This window comes from Carcharhinus amblyrhynchos, chromosome 8, assembly GCF_965287045.1.
Source record: "Carcharhinus amblyrhynchos chromosome 8, sCarAmb.v2.hapA, whole genome shotgun sequence".
Lineage (NCBI taxonomy): Eukaryota > Metazoa > Chordata > Chondrichthyes > Carcharhiniformes > Carcharhinidae > Carcharhinus > Carcharhinus amblyrhynchos.
This window is the reverse complement of record NC_137331.1, coordinates 7,882,293-7,906,894: the sequence shown is the minus strand read 5'-3', so window position 1 is coordinate 7,906,894 and position 24,602 is coordinate 7,882,293. Positions and strand designations below refer to the sequence as shown.

Below are 24,602 nucleotides of genomic sequence, written 5' to 3'. Positions count from 1 at the left end.
ATTATTATTTTAAAATATGGAAAGGAAGATGCAGTAACACGGCCCCTCTGTTAGCTGGTCATGTGCCCTGCCTGGGACCTATCAGAATGAAGTAGGTGAAGCTCGGCCTATGGGAAGGTAGGGGTGCGGGTCTGGGGAGGAATAAAACCCTTGGTGTGAGCCCTGGAGTCAGAGAGTAAAAACCTATTGTTAGTGTTGAGCTTGTACATTGTTTTGCTGCTGTTACTGTTTAATAAATCACCATTGTGATTTAAAGCTTCCTGGTCGTATTATCTTGCGTTACTATATTGGCAATGAGACTAGATCGGACCATAGTTGCGCTTACAACAATTTGGAGGAGGGTGAGAAGGGTGAGCTCTTGAAAGCCTGTGAGGAAGAAAGATAAAAAGTCATCCTTAGCAACCATAGTCAAAAAGCCATACCATTATTCGGGAAAATTGATCCCTTTGATCCATAAGACCATAAGAAATAGGAACAGCAGTAGGCCATTTGGCCCCTCAAGCCAGCTGCACCATTCAATAGGATCATGGCTGATCCAATGTTTCTCACGTCCACTTTCCCATATCCCTTGATTCCTTTACTGATCAAAAAGCTATCTCAGCTTTAAATATACACAGGATTCTGTCACTGACCTCTTCCTTACACCCAATGTCAAAAAGTTAAGGTTGAATTGAAACGCTTGGAAGAGCTAGGGATAATTAAACTCGAGGTACATCGAAAGGTTTATTTTTCAAAGATAACTTCATAAGAAAAAGGAAAAGCTAGTTTACTCACAGTTTGCAACCCACAAATGTATAACTTAGTACAAAACCCTGAAATTTCCTGAGGGTCTGGATACCAAATCCCTTGATCAACCAGTTGCACTGGGAAACACCACCCCAGTCCCTGAACCTTCATGAGTATGCAACTGTAAAAGTTCCATTCAGCCATTAGAATAATTGAGAATTATCGGAGTCGGAATAATTGAGACCCTAATTGTTGCAAAGGGATGAAATTAGCTGTGAAGGCAGGGTCTTCAGATGGGGGTCCCAAATGATAGTACCAGCCTTGGACAGCAGGCACTTCTACAGGAGCTGCACAGAACCCATCCTGGGCAGACCAAGATGAAGATCATAGAATCCCTACAGTACAGAAGGAGGCCATTTGGCCCATCAAGTCTGTGCTGACTACAATCCCACCCAGATACTATTCCAGTAACCCCACACTAGGTTCAATTTAGCGTGGCCAGTCAACCAAACCACACATCTTTGGAATGTGAGAGGAAACTGGAGCATGCAAACGAAACCCATGCAGACACAGGGAAAAAGTGTAAACTCCACATAGATGGTGACTGAAGCCGGAATTGAACCTGTGTCCCTGGTACTGTGAGGCAGCAGTGCTAAACACTGTGCCACCATGCCATCCTTCCAGATGTTGATCAGGAGCTACAGTTGGTGGCCAGAATTTAGCAAAGAAATAGAGAATGTGGTCCAAGTCATGCATTTGATGACTTTTTGTCAGCTACTGTCGATAAGCTGGGACAAATCTTCACAATACTTGGTATCCCTGAAATGATAGTTTCTCACAACAGCACCGCTTTCACAGCCAAAGAATTTCAACTTACAGAAAGCCCCTTATCACTCTGCTTCCAATGGGTTGGCAGAAAAAGCAGTACAAACTTTTAACACTCAACATGAAAGCAGTACAACAGACCACTGCCACTCAGGTTAGCCAATTTTCTTCTCTCATACAACACAACCCATAGAATCCTGACAGTGTAGAAGGAGGCCTTTGGCCCATCAAATCTGCACCACCTTTCTGAGAGAGTATCTTACCCAGGAAGAGCACATAGACCAGATAATAAGGCAGGGAGCTGCAAATCCCCACTGGATGTGTGGACACAGTGGTAGTTTCAAGTGTGCCAACAATCAAGTTGGCGATAGCTGAACCAAGTATTTCACAAGGGGAATCTCAGGTGTCAGCAGAAGGAGCGGAAGAGGCATTTTTGGAACCTATGAATCTGCCTACCACTGTTTACAGACACTGCTACCTCAACCCAGGAGTTGTAGAGTTGCAGTGCTCTGCAAAAGTCCAAAAGTCTGCAGATTGACTGACTCCCTTTTTCTGGAAATTCTGCTCTGTTGTAAATAATTGTATATCAAAGTCTTTTTGTGTGTATATCTAGGGGCATTCGGGGGAGGGAAGTAGAATGTGGTAGCGCACCCCCTTTATGGGCTCAGCATTCGTGGGTCACATGATCTGTACAGGGCCTGTCAGAACGGAGCACATGAACCTTGGCCAATGGGAAGGTAGAGCATGGGTCTGAGGAGGAAAGAAACTCTGTGTGAGCCCTGGAGTCGGAGATTAAAAACCTGGGCCAGAATATTCCCAAGAAAATTCTAAGTGTCGAATTCATGTGAAAACTGGAGTAATTCAATGAGAGTTCAGAGAAGAATCTCCCACATTCTGCGCTGCAGAGGTCCCCAGCGTGAATATCATTAAAAACTATGGGGCGGGCCCTATCCCAGCTGGAAAGGCTTACTTCTCATGCGCCCGATTTTGTCAGTGTCGAGATTGGCATATGTGCCTTAGTCCTGCACTGCCGAACTTGCAATCACTGGCCAGCTTAATCGCTGACCAGCACCGCATTGCTGGTCCTCCACCATCCCACGATATGATCGCTGCCCCCCACCTCCCCACGACCATTCCTGGCCCCAATCCCCAGCCCACCCCCTCCCAGTCCGGGAGGGGGATCAGTGAGGGGATACTGGATATGGGGGCAGGAAGAGGGTTGGGGTGGGGGGGGCAGCAGTTGAGCCATGGGGGGCATTGCAGGGGTCACGGGGCTGGCCTGCGAGCTGGCCAGCAATCATGAGACTGTTAGGACGGCGCTACTATCGCATGCGCCAATCTCCGCACTGATAGATCGGCGCATGTGCAGTAGCCCCGCTCAGTGCGCTGATTTTAACCCTTCCTGCAGGGATAAGTCCCACCCCCTGGTTTTTAATGATATTCATGCTGGTCGCCTCTGCAGTGCAAAGAGTGGGAGGTTCTTCTCTGAACTCCTACTGAGAAAACCAGCATGATTTACTCCAGTTTTCATGTAAATTCGACACTTTGAATATTTTGGCACAATTCCAATGCCAGGTTTCAGTTTGCTGGATCATTGGACGTAACGCTAGGTAGGAATGAGATGTACCGATGGATGTGCTGCAGCTAAAGAGAGCTGGGATCAGCATCCTCCTGGGTAAGTAGATTGGGAACTTTGGGATGGGTTTGAATTTATATAGTGGGGAAAGGGAAAGCAGAAGATTTGGAATAGTTTGGAAAGGTAAGTAAGCTCCAGGTGTATAAAAAAACAAAGCGGTCGGAAAGTTCAAAGAGGTTTATGTTGACTGAAGAGTTCACAGTCTATGTTCATTGTATGGGATTTTAGAATTTGTAAGCATTGAATCTGCATAAAAGCAATAAATCAGTGACCCTTGCTGTTAAGTTGCAGCAAAATTTGTCAAATTAGTTCATTAGATCAGACTTTTGTTTCCATCTCATACAGCGTTGAGTTTTTAATTGTCTTGTGTGCTTGAAGTTCTAACACAGCTCCCTTACTCTGCTCTCCAAAGATCAACACAGAATCCACTCTTGCTGAGGAGCCCAAGGCTCCAGAAGCAGGTATTGAGCCCCCCCAGGATGTTGTCCCTGCTGTGCCAAGTGAAGCTGCAGAGGAGGTTGTGGTGAGTCCCACTGACTGACTGTGGACTGATTTAATTCACAGCAAGTGCTTCATTCATCCCATCCCTCCTCCTTTGTTATAGCTCAAACAGCAGAAATGTTTTTTCTGTTCAATTTTGCATGTGTACACATATATCCTCCATGCAGCCCTCACACCCATGCCCCTTCCATGTCTCTCCATATCTCCCGTGTCCTCTCATACCCTTATATTCAACACCCCCCCCCCCCCCACTCCCCACCGCCCCTTCCATTCCCCCTGTGCATTCTCTATATCCATTCTCCTAGTATCCACTATGTACGGAACCAATAAGCCATTGGACAGCCTGACATATATTTGAAGTAAGTTTGAAACAGGCAGAATAAGTAGATATTCAATTTCCAACCTCTTCAATGCTTAGTGAGCCACAGACATTCATAGTATCCAATTCAGACCTCTTAATCTTGTGTAAATAAACACACCTGCAGTGAACAAAACTCTTCGAAGTAACAACAGATTTTTACACAATAATAAAGTTGTCAATCAAGCAAAGTTTTCACTCTCTTCTGCAGTTAGAATCACAGAACCCGACAGTGCAAAAAGAGGCCATTCACACCATTGAGCCTCCACCGACAACAATCCCTCTGAGTCCCTATCCGCATAACCCCACGTATTTACCTTGCTAATCCGCTGAACCCAAACATCTTAGGACACTAAGGGGCAATTTATCATGGTCAATCAACCTAACCTGCACATCTTTGGACTGTAGGAGGGAACTCGAGTACCCAGAGGAAACCCAGCAGACGCTGGGAGAACATGCAAACTCCACACAGACAGTGACCCAAAACTGTAATTGAACCCGGGTCCCTGGTACTGTGAGGCAGCAGTGCTAACCACTGTGCCACCCCATTGTATAAACATTGTTAAGATCTAAGTGCATTAGTTATTCTTGGCACTGAGCCAGGAATTCATAATGAGGCCATCTGGTAACCATGTCAACAAAAACAGGCTAAACAGATGGCATCATGAATGCTAATGAATAAAAAATCCTTCTAACATTGATAATATGAATGGCTGTGATTAATTGGCAACTTTATGATAAGGTAAGAAGGCCAATGGGAATGTAGAATGGCTGTTTTTGTTTTTGGTTGATGATTTCAGTTCTCCCTTGTTTCATGATTCCTCTGAGAGATGTCAAATCACACCAACTAAGAAAGAACTTGGCTCCCCCAAAATTGCAGAGGAATTTGAACTGTCCACCTCCACGATGGAGCCAGCAAGGACAAGAGTGCTATGTGTAGGTTGGCTACCCAAACTCTTATCCTACACCAGTGTAAATGGCCAGAAATGGGAATGAGAGTGGAAACACACCATTTTGAAGGACTCCCAAGTCAGCCCAATTTGACAATAATCCAGGCCATTAACTCTGTTTCACACCCCACATATGCTGCCTGACTTACAGGGTATTTTCTGTTTTACAGTTATCACAGTGATTTTGCCCTGATACAAAAAAGCTTGGGCTGAATGTTCACAGTTTCAAAAGATACATTTGCTACCACTGCTGTTTTTAGCATTTTAGGGAGTCCATCTCAGTATTGAAATGTTTCTCATCCTTAAGTATGTTTTTAAGGAATACCCATTGCTCGAATCCCATCAGAGAAACCATTCTTCTTTGAGTTATCCCTTTGATCATTTCAAGTCACATTATGTTCTTATGTTTTACACAATTAGATTGATGCTGGAGGTATATTCAAGCTGAAATAATTCCCATTTTTTTTCCTCCCATCAAGGAGAGTAAGGAGCCTGAGGTACAGGAACCAGCTGTAAGTGCTGAGACTGGCAGCTCTGAGGTATGTCAATGGGGTCTTAATGACTGCGTAAAAAACAAGATCATCTCTTCACTATGGTTAAATATCTATCATCAAAATCTCATCCCTACAATTAGTTCTCCACAAATGGAACTGTTTCAAGTGCGTCAGAGACGCTTGTGCACATTATAAAAGAAGACTGTGATATCCCTGCCATGCAAATAATTGGGTGCATTTGACAGCAACCCTTTGCTGATCGAGCACTGGTGGCACATTCAGCCCTTGAGAAATAACGCAGTTAATGAGTACATTTAACCCATTCTGAAGGCGGTTGGCATAAAGGACTGAATAAAGTCAAACTCTGCCTTCATTACATGTTGTGTTTTTTTTTTAACTGAGTGTTTTGCAGCTTGAATACTTCTATCAGATTTCCTCTGTTTAAAAAAAAAACTAACTGGGCATATACAAGGAGTTACTTTGTGTAACTTAGGGTTATGGGGTTAAAGGGTGTAAAAGACATTGAAGTGTCTGATCAGCCATGGTCATATTGAATGGTGGGGCAGGCTTGATGGGTTGAATGGCCTACTCATGTTCGTATTCCTATTATTACTTTCCCTTGCACTACCAACCTGTGCTTACTGGTTCAAGAGCCAGTGATGACAACCTTTGATAGCAGGATAGTTTGCACTTAGAAAACATTTTACAAAGTTGTTTGCGCAGTTATGATGGGCTGAATAATCTTCTGTCTGCAAGATTCTATGGAGGAATTTTAAACTTCCCAAAAACAGGCAGGTTGAGTGCGAAGTCGCAGTTTTAGAAATCTGATTCCAGCGCCCAAGATGTCAATTTCTTGATAGTAGCAGGATGGGGAGGTGGGCAGCTAACCCACTCCAGAAGAGGCAGATTGACATTTTAAACACCCCAAGGAGGCTGCATGCTTCATTATTATTCACTGTTTGATTTCATGAGCCTCGGGGAAAACTCCAAAGCTTAAGCCAGGAGGAATCTGGTGGATCCAGCAGGTAAGTACCTTTCTTGGGATGGTCTGAATCTGTGTGCCTGCAAGTGCTCCAGCCTCCACCCAACCTTCTTAAAGACTCTGACCTACCCCACAGGTCTCCACTCAGATCTCTAATCCACCTTCTATTTTCCATGAGGCATCTGAATCCCATGGCCGCTCTTAGCCTAGACCTCCAATAGCACCCTTCAAGGAGTTTGATCCTCCACTTGCCCTATCAAAGTTTCTGACCTCCCTTCAAAGTCTCTGATCTCCCCCTCACCCCCCTCAAAATAATTCTTGAATACAGAAGCCCACCCCGCACCACTGACACCTATTCACATCCCCTGTCTGGTTCAGCTCACGATTCAATGTGAAGTAATATTTTGAGTTAAGTTTTTTGTTTCCAGACTAATGTTGCATTCCTTTTATTGTGGGAGGTGATAGCACAGTGGTGATGCCCCTGGATTAGTAATTCAGAGGCTCAGGTTAATGCTTTGGGAACAGAGGTTCAAATCTCACCATGGCAGCTGATGGAATTTAAATTCAATTAATAAATCTGGAATTAAAAGCTAGTCTCAGTAATAGTGATCATGAAACCATTGTTGTAAAAACCCATTTGATTCACTAATGTCCTTTAAGGAAGGAAAGCTGTCATCCTTACAGGGTCTGATCTTGCCTATTTGTGAATCCAGACCTCTACACGTGTGTTGACTTTTGAATGTGCTCTGAAATAGCCAAGCAAGTTTTATCAAACTGCTTCGGAGAAGTCAATAAAGGAAGGAATCCAGGCATCAACCTAGGCACCAGAAATGACAACAGCACAACAAGCCCTGGCAACCTCACAAAGTGCTTCTTATGAACCTCTACGGCTTGTACCAAAATTGGGAGAACAGTCCCACAGAATGGTTTAGCAACAGCCTGCCATTATCACTATCGTAGAATCATACCTTATAGATAACGTCCCAGACACCACAATCATCATCACTGGCTATGTCCTGTCCCACTGGCACAACAGACCCAGCAGAGAAAACACAATGGTATACCATCATAGGAAATAGGAGCAGGAGTAGGCCATCTAGCCCTTCGAGCCTGCCCCGCCATTCAATAAGATCATGGCTGATCTGTCGTGGCTCAGTTCCACATTCCCGCCCTGTCCCCATAACCCTTAATCCCCTCTCTTATCAAAAACCCATCAACCCACGTCTTAAAAATATTTAGCGAGGCAGCCTCCACCACCTCAACGGGCAGAGAATTCCAGAGATTCACCACCCTTTGAGTGAAGAAGTTCCTCCTCGACTCCGTTCTAAACCGCTCCCCCCTTTATCTTGAGGCTGTGCCCCCTAGTCCTACTGTCCTTTCTAAGCAGGAAGAGTCTCTCCACCTCTATCCTATCCATCCCATTCATCATCTTATACGTCTCAATGAGATCTCCCCTCATTCTTCTAAACTCTAACGAGTACAAGCCTAGTTTATTCAGCCTCTCCTCATAGCTCAACCCCCTCAACTCCGGCATCAGCCTAGTAAACCTCCTCTGCACTCCCTCCAAGGCCAAAATATCCTTGTGTAAGTACAGTGACCAAAACTGCACACAGTACTCCAGCTGCGGCCTCACCAATGCCCTATACAGCCGCAGCAAGACCTCCCTACTTTTATATTCAATCCCCCTCGCTATGAAGGCCAGCATCCCATTTGCCTTCCTGACCACCTGCTGCACCTGCAGGCTGGGTTTTTGCGACTCATGCCCAAGGACCCCGAGGTCCCTCTGCACCGTAGCCTGCTGCAGTTTTTCGCCACGTAAGTAATAGTCCTTCCTACCATTATTCCTACCAAAGTGGACCACCTCGCACTTGCCAACATTAAATTCCATTTGCCATTTCCTGGCCCGTTCACCCAGCCTATCTAGATCCTTCTGCAGACTCTCCACACCCTCCGCGCAATCAGAAGGTAGATGCTCTGGGAATCCATTGCCTCTGGACCCCATGAGGTCTCATGGTATCAGATAAAATGTGGACAAGGAAAGCTTCCATTGATTACCACCTACCACCCCGTGCTCAGTTGATGAATCTGTACTCCACCATGTTCAACACCACTTGGAGGAAGCATTGAGGGTGGCAAGGGTGCAGAATGTATTTTGGGTGAGGATCTCAAAGTCCATCATCATAAGTGACTTGATAGCACCACTATTGACCAAGCAGGCCAAGTCCTAAAGAACATAGCTGCTAAACTCCTGATAAGCAAGGGGGTGATAGGTTATAAGAGGTATGCGGTTTGAGGTTTTGCGGTTGCTATCAGATCATCTATGATCTTATGGTATTATGGCAGGCTTGAGGTATTCAATGGCCTATCCTGCTTCCTGTTTGTATGTTTGTAGACTGGGTCTGCAGCAGGTGGTGAGGGGGGCGACAAGAGGGAAAAAAACATACATCACATCTTCCTCACCAATCTGCCTGTCATAGATGACAATATCAGGAGTGATCACTGTACAGTCCAAGTACCATCTTCACATTGAGGATACCCTACATCCTGTCATGTGGCACTACCATGTTAAGTAGGATAGATTTTGAATAGACCTAGCAATTTAAACTGAGTGGCCATGAGGTACTGAGGACCATCAGCAGCAGAATTGTATACAACCACAATTTGTCATATAACTTTTGTTTCAAACAGTGATCATCTTTAATGAGTACATGGGATTTAATGGGATTGAGGGTTATAGATAGGCCTAGTAGGTACGGATATGATCAGTGCAACTTGTGGGCTAAAGGACCTGTTTGTGCTGTCGTTTTCTATGTTCTATGTTTAACAATAGAGAATCTAACCATCTCCCCTTGATGGCATTACCATCACTGAATCTCTGTCTATCATCATCCTGGGAGGGGTTACCACTGACCAGAAACTGAACTGGACTAGCCATATAAATCCAATGTCTACAAGAGCAGGTCAGAGGTTAGGAATCCTGCAGCAAGTAACTCACCTCCTAACCCGTCTGAGCCTGTCTGCCATCTAGAAGGTACAAGTCAGGAGTGTAATGGAATACTCTTCATCTGCCTAGATAGGCAACCAACAATACTCAAGAAGCTCAACGTTATCCACAATAAATCAGCCCACTTGATTGGCATCTCATCCACCATCTTCGACATTCACAACCTCCACCACCAATGCAGTGACAGCAGCCCGTGCCACCTACGAGATGCATTGCAACAACTTGCCAAAGCTCTTTTGAAAGCACCTTCCAAATCCATTAACTCTACCACCAAGAAGGACAAGCGCAGCAGTTACATGGGAACGCCATCACCTGAAAGTTCCCATCCAAGTCACACATCATCCTGCCTTCGAACTACAGCACAGTTCTTTCACTGTCGCAGGGTCAAAATCTTGTTGCGGTATTCAGGATGTGATCTAATCATGCTCTGTATAGTTTGATTATCACATTATCTATTTTCTACTATATTGACTATTTAAATGGCGATTTTAAAATCCCAAATCTCGTTCTGAGATTAAAAGTCCAGAGTGATGCAAGGACAAACAATATGAAATATGTTTCTCCCCATTTTGACTGGAGAACTTTTCATATCGATCTTCAAGGTATGGATGTTCAGGCTTTTAGCTTGATGATCAAAGAATAGCAATATATATCTACTCTAAGGTGATGTGTGACTTGAAGGAGAATTCAGAGATGGTGGTGTTCCTATACACCTGCTATCTTTCTCCTTCTAGGTAGTGGAGATGCAGGTTTGGGAGGTGCAATTGAAGAATCCTTGACAAATTGCTACAGTGCATCCTATAGATAAGATTCATTGTATGGCAGTACATCAGTGGTGGAGGGAGTGGATGTTCAAACTATACATAAAGCAGGAAGAGACATAGTTATTCTATTGGGGAATAGGTGAGAGGTGGATTTGAGACCAGGGAAAGATCAGCCATGATCTGACTGAGTGGCGGAGCAGGCTCAAAGGGCTGAATTTACCTACTTCTGCTCCTAATTTCAATGTTCCTATGGATGATTATTGTGCATTTGGTATAGATTACACTCAGTGCTAAAGTTTTAGAACTTTGCTGAAGACATTTATAAGCAATGGCTCACGTTATTGAAAAGGACAGGCTGTTCATCCTTTAATCATCCTGTTTTCAAATAATCTTTGTGATCAATTCAAATTGCACAATTTATTATTTTATACTGCAAAAGTTTGCAAAAGCAAAATAGCTGTGTAAATTAATCAATGGTGTCACTTGTGTAATGTAAGTAATGTAACTTGCAAAAGCAATCTGTTTTGGAGGGCCATGATCAAACAAATAGTTGATCATTTTGAAGAGAGAGTGCAGATTTATGATAATCACAAAATAAATTATTAGGGAGATTAGTAAAAATTATTTTACAGAAAAGGTGGTTCATGGTCAATCCTCTGCCACATACTATTGCTGAAACAAAGCTCGCAAATTGCTTTTAAACAGGAAAATCAAATAGACATGTGAAAACAGAAATAATATGGTGAGCATGCAGAAGGGTGGAATTAGATTGGTCGAGAAAACCACCAGACTTGATGAGCTGAATAGAGTGTTTCTGTTCTGCAGCATTCCACCATTCTCTGTTCAATTTAAATAAATATCGTGCTTTATTCCCCTTCAAGGAAACTAAGGAGCCTGAAGTGCAGGAGCCAGCAGTCAGTGCTGAGACTGAGAGCACTGAGGTAAATCAGTCTTGCTTGATGGCTGGGTTAAATTTAAATTGTATCATCTATAAGTGTAAATTGTTCATTGCAATTAATTATTTGCCATCAGCTCTTGCTCCTATACATCCTGATGTCATCTCTACTCTTACTAATCTGTTTCTCTATGTATGTCTATAGAAGCTTTTACAATCTATTATTTTTCGTCACTTACTAGTTTATTCTCATATTGTTTTTTTCTCTTTTATCAATTTTCTAATCATCCTTTGCTGAATTCTAATATCTTCCAAATCCTCTGATTACTTCGCTTGGCAGCTACAGTTTTGCCATTCAGGCTTTCATTCCTTAGAATACACGTGGTGGGTCGTGCGAGGGCTGCTCTTGGATGTTTCGAGAGTAGCCTCGTGCTTCACGTCGTTAGTGTACGCTTAAACTGGACCAGATGTTGGGCAACACAACAGCTCAGTGACTATCACTGCTGATAGTGATAGTGTCTGTGGGAGTTTGCGCATTCTCCCTGTGCTTGTGTGGGTTTTCTCCGGGTGCTCCAGTTTCCTCCCACACCCCAAAGATGTGCTCTTAGGCTGATTGGTGTAACAAATTGTTCCTAAATTAGTCTCCCCTCAATTTGGGTTCCAGTGTGGAGTGCTGTAAGCGTAGACAAGGGTCATGGGTGGAGAGGGGACTCACAATGTTGAAATGGCGACGCGGGCTCGTTGGGCCGAAGGGCCAGTTTCCCGGGCTGCGTTGTTCTTTGTTCTAATATCTGTATTTAGTTAAAACTAAATATAAATATTTTCCATTGCCTATATGTCAGTATATCTTTAAGTCCAATTTCCAAATCTGCCTTAGTCAACTCACCCTTCGTAACTATGTACTTTGTTGTATTCAGATTTAAGACTCCCATTTTGAACTTATCTCGATAATTCAAAATTAAGTTCTTAAAATATTCTCACTCTTCCCAGGGCTCCCTTACAACAGGATTATTAATTAAAGTTGTCTTATTGCACAATACTTTATATCAAACAGCTTGTTCCCTAATTGGTTCCTTGTCATACTTATCTAGAAAACTCTTTGAATGTGTTTCATGAACTCATCCTCCACACTATTATACGTATTATGTTACATATCTATGTCTTTTCTTTGTGTAAATTTCTTTCTCACCTTTCTTCCTGGTTCATAGTGAATGGGGTTTTGGCATTAGGAATGTCAGTATTGTAATGTTATAGGCAAAAAGGCTACAGTCCTGTACCTATACACCAGCAATGAATTCAGCATGCAGGTAAATGTTTGAAGATTTATTATCATATACATGTTAGCCACAGCCAATGCCACACATTGCATCTTAATTCTCTCCAGATTTCTCAACCTATGATTATGATTTTAGCCCATTTCTACTGCTGATAGCTATGCTAATCTGACAGGCTATGCCAATCAATTGCTCTTTACTCATTCCCAGTCCCATTCCACATCAAAATATCCAAAGTCTTTGCTCTCCCAAAGTTGCTGACAAAGCGCTATTAGAAGGGCTGGAGATCAGAGTCTCCAGGTAGGCTTGAAGAGGTAAATCTAAATGTAAGCGTTTGCCTTTAGAGAGACTGCCATATTAACATTTGATTGGGATATAAAGACAGACTTTCAAAATGGAACCAAACGTAAGTGTGTCTTTCACATAATTTCTTACTGTAAACAATGGAGCTGTTACTGGGGTGACGTTAAAAATGGCATTTAATTAAAATTATTTCAACCAATTTGGTTCAATATTTTATTCACTAACTTTTAACAGATGTTTCTGTAAGTTCTATGGAGAAACCATTTCTGATTAATGGTTAGTTGATTGAGTTTGTCCAAAGAAGTAGAAAGAGATAAAGACTAAGTTGTTTCCACTTCAGTATAAACTATGCTTATGTCTCAGATATGGGCTTACTCAATAAGAACAACCCGAATAGCTTTGTGAATTTATTTGGTTTGTGACAGAGGTGTGCAAATAGTTTTGTCTTTATTTTTAAAAAATATTCCTCACCATAATTGGACAACCTAAAACTCATTATTTCCACTTCCGCAGCTTTAAGTGCACTTCAATATAAATGCCATGCCACAGTACGTTTGAAGAACATAGTGGAGTTTAGAACCAATAAATCCAGTAGAAAGTTAAATAGAATTCTTCAAGTGCCAAGAGACACTGTCATCCAGCTGTAGGAATGGCATCCAACCAGAGGGTGGCACAATGACGCAGACTAACACAGAGAAGAACTCAAATGTTGCAAAACTGTTTTCAAATCTGTTCTCATTTTTACCTTACAGAGTGTGACACCTGAGGCACAGGCAGAGACTGAACAAGACAAGGCAATTTCTGAAGACTTGGAAGCTTCTCAGGTACATTACCCATCCTCTAGACCTAATTCACCTAGCGCAAATCTTTGTCTCCGACAACTTCCCTACCACTGACGTCAAGCTCACCGGCCTATAATTACCTGGGTTATCCCTACTACCCTTTTTAAACAACGGTACCACGTTCGCTATCCTCCAGTCCTCTGGAACCTCACCTGTGTCCAAAGAAGAGACAAAGATTTGCGTCAGAGACCCAGCAATTACATCTCTCGTCTCCCTAAGCAGCCTGGGATAAATGCCATCAGGCCCCGGAGATTTATCAGTTTTAATACTACCTAAAAACCCTAACACTTCCAAACTTACCATGAGCTATTTCCCATGCAAACTTGCCTGTGGTGCACACTGTGCACCAAAAGCAAATATTGCAAAATTGTTGCCAGGTTACACATATTCTCAAAAGCCCAATCTGATTTGCTTGAGATAATTGGAATATTAGAGCGTATAACCTTTCTGCAGAGGAGAGGTGTTTGAAATTTGACTTGTGTGCCTTTTGGAAAGGTTTCAGTTCCTTTGGTAATTGTTCAGCCTGCCTCCAATAACGAGGGGGAGGACGATCGCAGCCCTGAAGAGGATGAATCTCAGGATGCGCAAGAACTGGATCAAACGCCAGCCACAGACGTGAAGACATCTGCAGCAGCCGGTGCACCAGAACAAACAGAAGAAATGACCTCAGCTAGTGCTGGCCAAGATGTCAATGCAGAAAGTGCCATTGCCCCTCAGCAGCAGAGTGCACCTGAGGGTGAAGTTCCTGTCTCACAGAGTATGCCTCCAGGGTTCATGTATAAGGTGAGTTGTTTTATGCTTTTCTGTGAAACCAACAATAATCTGTATTTTACAGGGTGTGAATGGCAGAGTAGGAATCCCAAAATGGCTTTTATATCAATGACATAATGGGAATTCATAGGTGGGGCTGGGTCCATTTGTGTAAATCTAGATGCACGTTGGTTTTTATAAGATTGTGATGCTATTTTCAATGTTGCTGATGGGGTGGACTCATTCAGAGTTCAGCCCACCAACCTGATGTTGTGGGACCCACAGCTTCATTTTTGCCCCTTGGGCGATGTCAAGGGCACAGGCAATTTACTATCAAGGTGTCAATGCCCGGGGGCAACCACTGTGCTCGAACCTCTGGGGGACCCCAATTGCCCCTCCCTTAACTCCAGCGGCATCAAGCTGCCAGCTCCCCAAAAGTGGGGAATTACTATAAACCCCACTGGAGTGAAATACCGGAGGACGGACAGTGCAGTCAGCTGGCTACCACTCCGCTTTTCCTGCCCAAGATGACACTTTGCCGAAAAATGGCTAAATTCCGCCCCATATCTTAATCAGCCTTTTAGACCAATTATCAGTTGTTCAAATAGGAGTCATTCCCTCCCTCCCTCCCTCCAGTGAAAGGGTAGGTATTAGAGATAGAAGTAGTGAGGGGGCAAATATCCCAAAAAAAATCCAGGAGTCAAATTCGTGTGAAAACTGCAGTAAATCACACTGTTTCTTCAGTGGGAGTTCAGAGAAACATCTCCCACACTCTGAGTGCACCAGTGGAAATCACATTGGAAACCAGTGGGTGGGACCTATTCCTGCTCAGGAAGCCGGCAGAATAGCGCTGTGTGAGCCACTGCCCATGCGCCGATCTGTCAGTGCCAAGATCAGCACATGAGTTTGTGTAACCTTGTCTGCTGGCCAGCTCAATTGCTGGCCATCTCCACACCACTGCCCCTCTGAGCACCCCACTGCCCGATTGGTCCCGATCTCCAGCACCACCCCCCCATCGTTCTCCCCCACAGTGCCGACTCACCACCCCTGCCCCCATCTCAGTGGTGGCCTCGCTCCCCCACTGATCCTGACTGCAGAGCGGCAATGGTACCCCCCAACCCCACTGATCTCCCCTGCTCTTCCTGGGTTCCACCTCCTTGGCACTGCCATATGCCCAATGGACAGTGCCAAGACACACCCTGTACATTGGCACTTTGCCCCTTGGGCAATGTCCGACTTGGGTCGGTGTCTGTGGGAGTTTGCACATTCTCCCCGTGCTTGGGTGGGTTTTTTCCAGGTGCTCCAGTCTCCTCCCACACCCCAAAAACGCTGATTGGTGTTAATAAATTGTCCCTAAACTGTCTCCCTTAATCTGGCGCACATAAATTTGCACCCCTTTATTGTGGAGTCCCTGAGATGTAGACAATAGTCGCAGGTAGACGAAGGATTGGAATGAGGCACTCACTGAGTGTTAAAATGGGCCGTGTGGACTTGTAGGGCCGAAGGGCCTGTTTCTTGTGCTGTGTTGTTCTTTGTCAGGGGCACAGGCCATTACTATCATGGTGTCAATGCCCGGGGGCAATCCCTGTGCTCGACCCTCTGGGGGGGAACCCCAATTGCTCCTTCCTTAACTCCAGCAGGATCAAGCTGCCAGCTCCCCAAAAGTGGGGAATCACTGTAAACCCCGCTGGAGTGAAATACTCCTGGTGGGGTGGGAGAGGTGAGTGGGTCCGGGACTGAGGTCTCCGGGCTCGCTAATCATATTTAAATTATATTAAAATTAGAACTACCTTATGTTATCTGGCTCTGTGCTGAGCTGACAATGCCAGAAATCAGGTGCTGGGAAATGTGCTCGGGGCCACATGCCCAGTGTGGAACCTGTGGATCAGGCAGCACGTAAATCCTCTGTCCCGCTGTGCTAAAAGATCAGTGCAGCAGGATGGGAGAATCGCGGCCCATATGTTTGTATGGTGGCTTTCGTGACCTCTGGACAGCACCCTTCCCCTGTCGCCCTCCCATAAAGGGCTTTACAGCCAAAAGTTATTATTTGTTCATGGGATGTGGGCAGCGCTAGCAAGGTCAGCATTTTTTGACCATCCCAAATTGCCCTTGAACTGAGAGCAGTTAAGAATCAATTACATTGCTGTGGGTCATAAGTCACATTTCAACAGATTTTGTGATGGGCTTGAAACCTGGGTCCCCAGACCATTACTCTGAATCACTGGATTACTATTCCAATGGCAATACTGCTACGCTATTGTCTTCCTTACAATGCCATTGCATCCCCTTAAGTGTAATCAGTTGTAATGTGGACAAGTGCAGTCGCTGATTTGTGCACAGCAATGAAGGTTATGGGTGAGATTCTCCAGTCTCTTTATGGCGGGACCCATTGAGAGCAAGAAAGGAGAATTTGACTTCCAACCAAAACTCCATTCACTTTCAGTGGCACTAGAAAATCCCAGCCACAAACAAGGATGGACGATTTCGGCCAGTGACCCAATCGTGTTTTTAGTGAAGTTGTTTGAGGGATAGATATTGCCCAGGACTCTAGGAGAATCTCCCTTCTTCTTTAAAGTGCCATGTAGTCTTTTTTACATACCTATAAAGTTTACTTATTACTACAACGAAGTTACTGTGAAAATCCCCTAGTTGCCACACTCCAAGGCACTGAGGAAGAATTTAGCATGGCCAGTGCACCTAACCAGCACGTCTTTCAGACTGTGGGAGGACACCGGAGCAAACCCACGCAGATATGGGGAGAGCATGCAGACGCCAGACAGACAGTGACCCAAGCCAGGGATTGAACATGGATCCCTGGCGCTGTCAGGCAACAGTGCTAACCTAGGAGGGCAGATGGAGCATCTCATCACAAGAAATGGCACCTCTGGCCATTTGATGTTCCCTCAGAACTGCAGTGAACTTTCAGCCTAGATTATGTGATCAAGATTCTGGGAAGTGGGACTTGCACCCACAACCTGTGACTCGGAGGCAATGTTACCACTGGCCCAAGGCTGACAATTATCTAGTTCTTCCTTTCTCTGCAATTACTTTAGGTGCTTTCCCTGGATTTTTGGAGCAGTACAGATTGAACGTTCATGTAGTAATTCATTCTGTGGGTGTTAATATGATGTGCAAGATGAAGTAACCTTGATGTGATGGATGCCTTATCAACGAAAGCAGACATTTTATGGGTTGAATTTTCCAACAGGTTCAAGCACTCCATAACTTTGAAGCTGCTAATGCAGATGAGCTTAACTTACAGCGTGGAGACATTGTGTTAGTGATTCCATCTGAGGTCATTGAAGACCAGGTAAGCAGAAACCAGTATCTTAGGACTGAGCTACTACCATTCCAATGGAATGGTTCTATAAGATGTTTTTTTTTTACACTGCTTTCAAACCACAGAGACCTGGCAACTAGAAAATCTGAAACTCAAAGTTTTGCTCACAGTGAAATATTGTTATTACTTCCTGACTCTTGAGCACGTGCAGGAAGAAAGGGGTCTCTTCGCTAGAAGAATTAAAATTCCGAAAGTTCAATGCACTGAAATTCTGAACAGATGCAATTTCAAAAATTGGAGACATTGCTTAAGAGTCATGGTGAATGTCAGTTTTGGGGCATTGATGAAGCACTCCGTGTACTTTGCCTCCGATAGGAACAAAAACTTGCAATTATATAAGAATGTCTCCCCAATCCCAGCATCCAAAAGGGCTTTATAATCCCATTAATTCTTTTTGAAGTGTGTTCACTGTTCTTAGCCCATTTACCCATAAGATTCCACAAACACCAGATAATATAAATGACTGCTAGATGGTGTGGGAGAAATATTGGCCAAGACACTAAGAGTGCTGCCTGCTTTACTTCACATGGTATTTTTACCTCTTAGCTAAGAAATGGGCCTAACCCAGAATGCATGACCCCCTCAATATTTCACTGAAGCAAAAGCCTATGTTTGTCTGCTGGAGTGGGATTTCAACCCACAATCTTCACAAACAAAGGCAAGAATGCAACCAACTGAGGCCAGCCAAAACAACTGGATAATGAATGTCAACATTAAAGAGGGAGAACCACGAGATTGGGATTAGCTGTTGGTTTCTAGATTTTGTTTTGCAAAAATCTGATTTGGACTTTCCTACGGCTTTTAATCCAAACAATTTATCTCCAGGTTTGAACTGTAGAATAAAAATAAATCACAATTCCAGAGCTCCTTAAGAGTTAGCACTGAGTATCCAGATTGCAGCTTAGTTAATGAATTCAAGAAATGGTTAGTTAGGACATTAATGGGACTGACTGGCACATTGGATTTCCATTTTATATTTCACTGGTGCAATTAACTTGTTTTCTTTGCTTTTAGTAACACAAGTATATTTAGTATAACCATGGACTAGAAATGAATTCTGTCTCTTCTGTACAAGTTTTCTAATGAAATGTGTTTGAACACTTGCTTTCAACCTGAACCTGGGGTTGAGTGAATCTCAAATCACAGCTGTGAGGAAGGATCAGTTTTTTCGAGGGTCATCAAATGAGTTCAACTGAGGAATAAACAAGGGACAATCACTCTGCTGGGAATGTACCAAACATCCCTAAACAGCCCAATGAAGATAGATGAACAAATATGTAGGCAAATTGCTGAGAAACGCAGAAACATTCAGGCAGTATTAGTACATTTCAATTACATTATTATTGGCCGAGATAAAATATATATGTAAAAGATGCAGAATTCTTAAAATACCTTCAGGAGAACTTTTTTGGCTAACATACAGCAAACCTAACAAGAGGGCAGTTCTGGATTTAGTTTTAGGAAATGGATGGGGAGAAGAGGTATCGATGGGAGAGCATTTTTGGTGGTAGTGATCATAATTCAGCTGCAATTCAAGTAGTAATGAAAAAAGGACAAAGGTAAACCAAGAGTTTTAATTTGGAGAAAAAGCAATTTTATGAAGCAGATATGCGATTTGGCAAATGGACTTGAACATAAAACAGTGTCAGAGCAATGGGATGCAGTCAAGGAGCAATTAGAGAAAAATCAAAACTAATGAGTGGAATTTTCCGGTCGTTCCTGCCCTGGGACTAGAAATTCCCCCCAAGTCAATATTCCATGAAATTTTCTGTCCTGCCCATGACAATACCCCAATATGTTCCCACAAAGAAAAGGGATGGAACTCCCAAGACTAGACAACCCTGATGTCAAACAACAGAAAGAGTTGGATAAAGCAAAGAAGGAAAGCTTTTGGGAGCTATCAAAGGCTCAATATTCGCAGAAAACCTTGGGGGCATAAAAAGTGCAAGGGCTGGAATTGAAAAGGAAATTAGGAAAGTAAAAAGAGGATATGGAAAAAATATTGGCAGGTGAAAGCAAGGAAAACTCAAAAATGTTTTATAACTACAAAGAGCAAGCGGATAACTAAGGAAAGAATAGGGGAAATTAGAGACCAAAATGTTAACCTGTATGTGGAGGTGGAAAACATGGGTATGGTTCTTAATGAATACTTTGTTCCCCTTGTTTTGTGAAGGCAGATGCAAAGAACAAAATCAGCCCGAGAAACAGGCCCTTCGGCCCAACGAGCCCACGCCGCCATTTCAACACCACCAGTCCCCCTCTCCACCCACGACCCCTGTCTAATGTTTTATGGCCATCCAGATTGAGGGAATCTGATTTAGGCTGATTGGCAGGAATAAATTGTACCTAACAGCACATCTTTGGGGTGTGGGAGGAAACCGGAGCACCCGGAGAAAACCCACGCAAGCATGGGGAGAATGCGCAAACTCCCACAGACACCAGCCCAAATCCATGTGTCTGCACAGAACTGGACGCAGTACTCTAAATACGGCCTAACCAACGTTCTGTACAACTGCAACATTAGACTCTAGCTCTTATATTCTATACCCCTTCCTATAAAGGCTAACATACCATAGGTTTTCTTCACCACGCTCTCCACTTGCACTGCCACCTTCAAAGACTTGTGCACTTGCACCCCCAGGTCTCACTGCGATTCTATACTCCTTACAGGCTTACCCTTTACCATATAACTCCCCCCTACATTATTCCGGCCAAAATGCATCACCTCACATTTATCCGGATTAAACTCCATTTGCCACATATCTGCCCAATCAACCAGCCTATCAATATCCCGCTGTATTGCCAGACACTGCTCCTCACTGCCTGCCAATCCAGACATCTTGGTGTCAACAGCAAATTTGCTGATCACACCACTACTCCCTCTTCCAAATCATTTATATACACTACAAAGAGGTCCCAGTACCGAGCCCTGCGGCACACCACTAGTGACAGACCTCCAGCTAGAAAAGGACCCCTCCACTACTACAATCTGACTCCTCTTTGTAAGCCAGTTCTCTACCCATCTAGATACCTGACCACATATCCCATGAGCTTTAATCTTCTGTACCAACCTACCATGAGGGACTTTGTCAAACGCCTGACTGAAATCCATATAGACGACATCAACGGCTCATCCTTTGTCGACTGTTTTTGTCACCTCCTCAAAGAATTCTACCAGATACGTAAGGCAAGACTTCCCCTTTACAAAGCCATGCTGCGTATCCTTAATCAGATCACAACGCTTTAAGTGAGCATACATCCTATCCCTAAGAATCCTCTCCATCAACTTACCTACCACTGACGTTAAGCTTACCGGCCTATAGTTACCTGGGCTATCCCTCCTACCCTTTTTAAACAACGGTACCACGTTCGCTATCCTCCAGTCCTCTGGGACCTCACCTGTGTCCAAAGGAGAGACAAAGATTCGCGTCAGAGGCCCAGCAATCTCATCCCTCGCCTCCCTAAGCAGCCTAGGATAAATGCAATCGGGCCCCGGAGATTTATCGGTTTTAATGCCAGCTAAAAGCCCTAACACTTCTTCCCTCGTAATCGATAGATCTTTCAATTGGTCTACCACTCCCTCAATGACTGTACCAGACATCAAGCCCCTCTCCTTCGTGAATACCGACGCAAAGTATTCATTCAGGATCTCCCCCATTCCCTCTGCCTCTAAGCACAATTCTCCACGTCTGTCCCTGAGAGGACCGATTTTACCCCTAGCCACCCTTTTGTTCTTAAGATAGGAGTAAAACACCTTTGGATTCTCCTTAACCCTACCTGCCAAAGCCATCTCATGCCCTCTCTTAGCTCCCCGTTTGAGATCCCTCCTACTCTCTCTGTATTCCTCCAACGCTCTCTCCGTTCCCAGCTGCTTAGACCTGACATACGCCTCTCGTTTCTTCCTAACCAGGTCTTCTACATCTCTAGTAATCCACGGTTCCCTAATCCTACCTTTCCTATCCTTTCTCCTAACCGGCACATGCCTCTCCTGCACCCTTTGCAGTTTTCCCTTGAAAGACTCCCACATGCCTAACGTGGTCTTGCCTTCCAACAGCCTATCCCAGTCTGTATCCCTAAGCTCCTGCCTAATCCAGCTGTATCTAGCCTTCCCCCAATTTAGCACCCTCCCCTTAGGACAGCTCTCATCTTTTTCCATTAGACGGAGTTGTGGTCACTATTAGCCACATGTTCGCCTACCGCAACCTCAACCACCTGACCCGGCTCATTTCCCAGAACTAAATCCAGTATCACCCCCCTCTCTAGTCGGGCTATCTACATACTGTTGCAAGGATCCTTCCAATACACATCTTACAAATTCCTCCCCATCAGACCCCCCATGCTCTAGGCACCTTCCAATCAACCCCAGGGAGATTAAAATTTCCCACTACAACAACTCTGTTCTTCCTACACTTATCCAAAATGTCCCTACATATACCCTCTTCCACTGCCCGCGGGCTATCGGGCGGCCTATAGTACACTCCTAGCATAGTAATGGCCCCCTTCCTATTCCTCAACTCCACCCACAGAGACTCAATTCCCAACCCCTCCATATTATCCTCCCTCTGCACCACTGTGATCTGCTCCCTAACTAAGAGTGCCACTCCCCCTCTTCTTTTCAACCCTCCCCTGTCACACCTAAAACACTTATACCCTGGAATATTTAGCTGCCAGTCTTGCCCCTCCTTTAACCACGTCTCTGTCACTGCCACCACATCTAAATTCCTTGCGAACATCAAGGCCCTAAGTTCATCTGACTTTCCCGTCACACTCCTTGCATTAAAACAGATGCACCGAAGACCCTCAGGCCCTCTCGGATCCTCCTTCTCCTGGTGGATTTTCCTATCATCTAGACTTACCCTAACCTCCAACTCACTCCCAGTGCCTGAGCTGTCTCTCTCCTCCCCACCCCCCCTCCATATTAGTTTAAACTCTGCCTAAACACTCCAGCCAGCCTCCCAGCTAAAGTATGTGTTCCCTATCCCTCTTATACAAGTGCCCTTCCTTTGCAAAGACTTCCCAATGGTCAACAAAACTAAAACCCTCTGTCCTGCACCAATCCCTCAGCCACGCATTCAGCTGCAGGATCTCATTATTCTTATGCCTGCTATTGCTGGGCACTGGCAGCAGCCCAGAGATCGCCACCCTGGAGGCCCTACACTTCAGCCTGGCTCCCAACTCCCTGAACTGCCTACGTATTTCCCCCCTACTCTTCCTTCCTATGTCCTTCTCTCCTACATGTATAATTACATCCACCTGGGTCCCTTGGCCCTTCAAGATTCCCTCTACCCTCTCCGACACATCCTGTACCCCTGCTCCAGGGAGGCAGACTACCATCCTGGAGTCCCACTTTTGCCCACAGAACCGCCTATCAATTCCTCTAACCCTCCCGTCCCCCACCACTATCTCACATCCAGCCCCCTTCCTTCCCTCTGAGGCATTTTCCTCTCCCCCTTGTGCCCTTTCCACCTCAGTCGGTGCCTTACCCCTGCTATCTTGAGAGACTACCCCGGGGTAGTCTTTGGAACATTACTCCTCTTCTTTTTCCCCTTCCTAACTGTAACCCACCCATCCCCCCTCCTTGGCTCTGGGATCCCCTCTTGAACGTGGTTCCTATTCATTAGTGCCTCATTTTCCCTAACTATAAATAAATCCTCCAGCCTCAACTCCAGTTGCCTAACCCGGGCCCTCAAACGCTGCAACTCCAGACATTTGGTGCAGATGTGGAGTTTCCGGAGATGCTGTGTCTCCAGAAACTCCCACATATTGCACCTTACACAGCTGACACGTCTCCCCATGGACCCTGCCATTTATTTGACTACCCTTAGACCTATGGACACACTTAGAAAAATTTGACCAGTAACTCACCTTGCCTAAGCCTGCTCTCGCCAAAGCCCTTGCAGTACTCACTCAGCACCCACCTCACTCCGCTGCCCGCTGTCTACTGTGGCCTTGTTTTTATACTCCCTCACTCCCTTCCCAACAGCCCTTGCGCCTAGGATCCACTACGGAAAGCACAAAAGGAAAAAAACCCCACAACCCAGCAATACAATTTATAAAAACAGTACACTCGCAGTTTTACACTCACCAGCCACCAGTACACTGCTCCAGAGAACAACGATGCAGACACTGTTGTTGAAAAGAAGGCCTGTGAAATATCAGATAGTTTAAACGTAGTGAGAGAGGAGAAAGGTTGCCATGAGTTCTATCCCAAATTGATAAAGGAATTAAGGAAGGAAATAACAAAGGCTCTGAGCATCCTCTTCCACAATTTGGGTGTGGTGCTAGAAGACTGCTGATCTGCTAATATTGTACTGTGGTTCAAAAAGGGGTTAGTCAGTCTAACTTTGGTAGCACTAATGAATAATACTGTGCAGTGTAGAGGAACAGAGAGACTTGCAGTACATGTCCATCCACTTCTAAAGGTAACAGGACAGGTAGATAAAGTGGTAAAGAAGGTATACTTTTCTTTTTTTTAAAACCGAGGCATAGAAGAGCCAGGAAGGTTAGAAATGTATAAAACACTAGTTTTAGTAAACAGCTAGTAAACATGTCTCCAACAACCTGGTCCCCTCATGCTGATACTTTAGTTAAGAAAGCCCAGCAATGCCTCTACTTTCTCAGAAGACTAAGGAAATGTGGCCTGTCAGCTACAACACTCCCCAACTTTTACAGATGCACCATAGAAAGCATTTATTTCTGGTTGTATCACAGCTTGGTGTGACTCCTGCTCTGCCCAAGACTGCAAGGAACTACAAAAGGACATGAATGTAGCCCAATCCATCACACAAACCAGCCTCCCGTCCATTGACTGTCTACACAGCCCACTGCCTCAGCAAAATAGCCAGCATAATTAAGGACCCCAAGCACCCTGGACATTCTCCCTTCCATCGGGAAAAAGATACAAAAGTCTGAGATCACTTACCAACTGACTCGAGAACAGCTTCTTCCCTGCTGCTGT

The 24,602-nt window shown here is 44.5% G+C and overlaps 2 protein-coding genes across 9 annotated transcripts in view; one reads left to right on the top strand and one right to left on the bottom strand.

Annotated features, from left to right (window-relative positions):
• c8h7orf25 (chromosome 8 C7orf25 homolog) overlaps positions 1 to 24,602 on the bottom strand; it is a 126,240-nt gene that overhangs the window by 80,578 nt on the left and 21,060 nt on the right. The window lies entirely within an intron of this gene.
• amph (amphiphysin) overlaps positions 1 to 24,602 on the top strand; it is a 204,037-nt gene that overhangs the window by 177,639 nt on the left and 1,796 nt on the right. For 4 of the 7 annotated variants that reach the window (XM_080193606.1, XM_080193610.1, XM_080193605.1 and 1 more), the window contains 6 exons: positions 3,600 to 3,710; positions 5,476 to 5,535; positions 11,122 to 11,181; positions 13,465 to 13,536; positions 14,050 to 14,337; positions 17,513 to 17,614. In XM_080193606.1, the coding sequence (XP_080049732.1) occupies positions 3,600 to 3,710; positions 5,476 to 5,535; positions 11,122 to 11,181; positions 13,465 to 13,536; positions 14,050 to 14,337; positions 17,513 to 17,614 (693 nt within the window). The remainder of the gene's footprint in view (positions 1 to 3,599; positions 3,711 to 5,475; positions 5,536 to 11,121; positions 11,182 to 13,464; positions 13,537 to 14,049; positions 14,338 to 17,512; positions 17,615 to 24,602) is intronic. The other 3 variants (XM_080193608.1, XM_080193607.1, XM_080193609.1) reach the window with 3 other exon arrangements.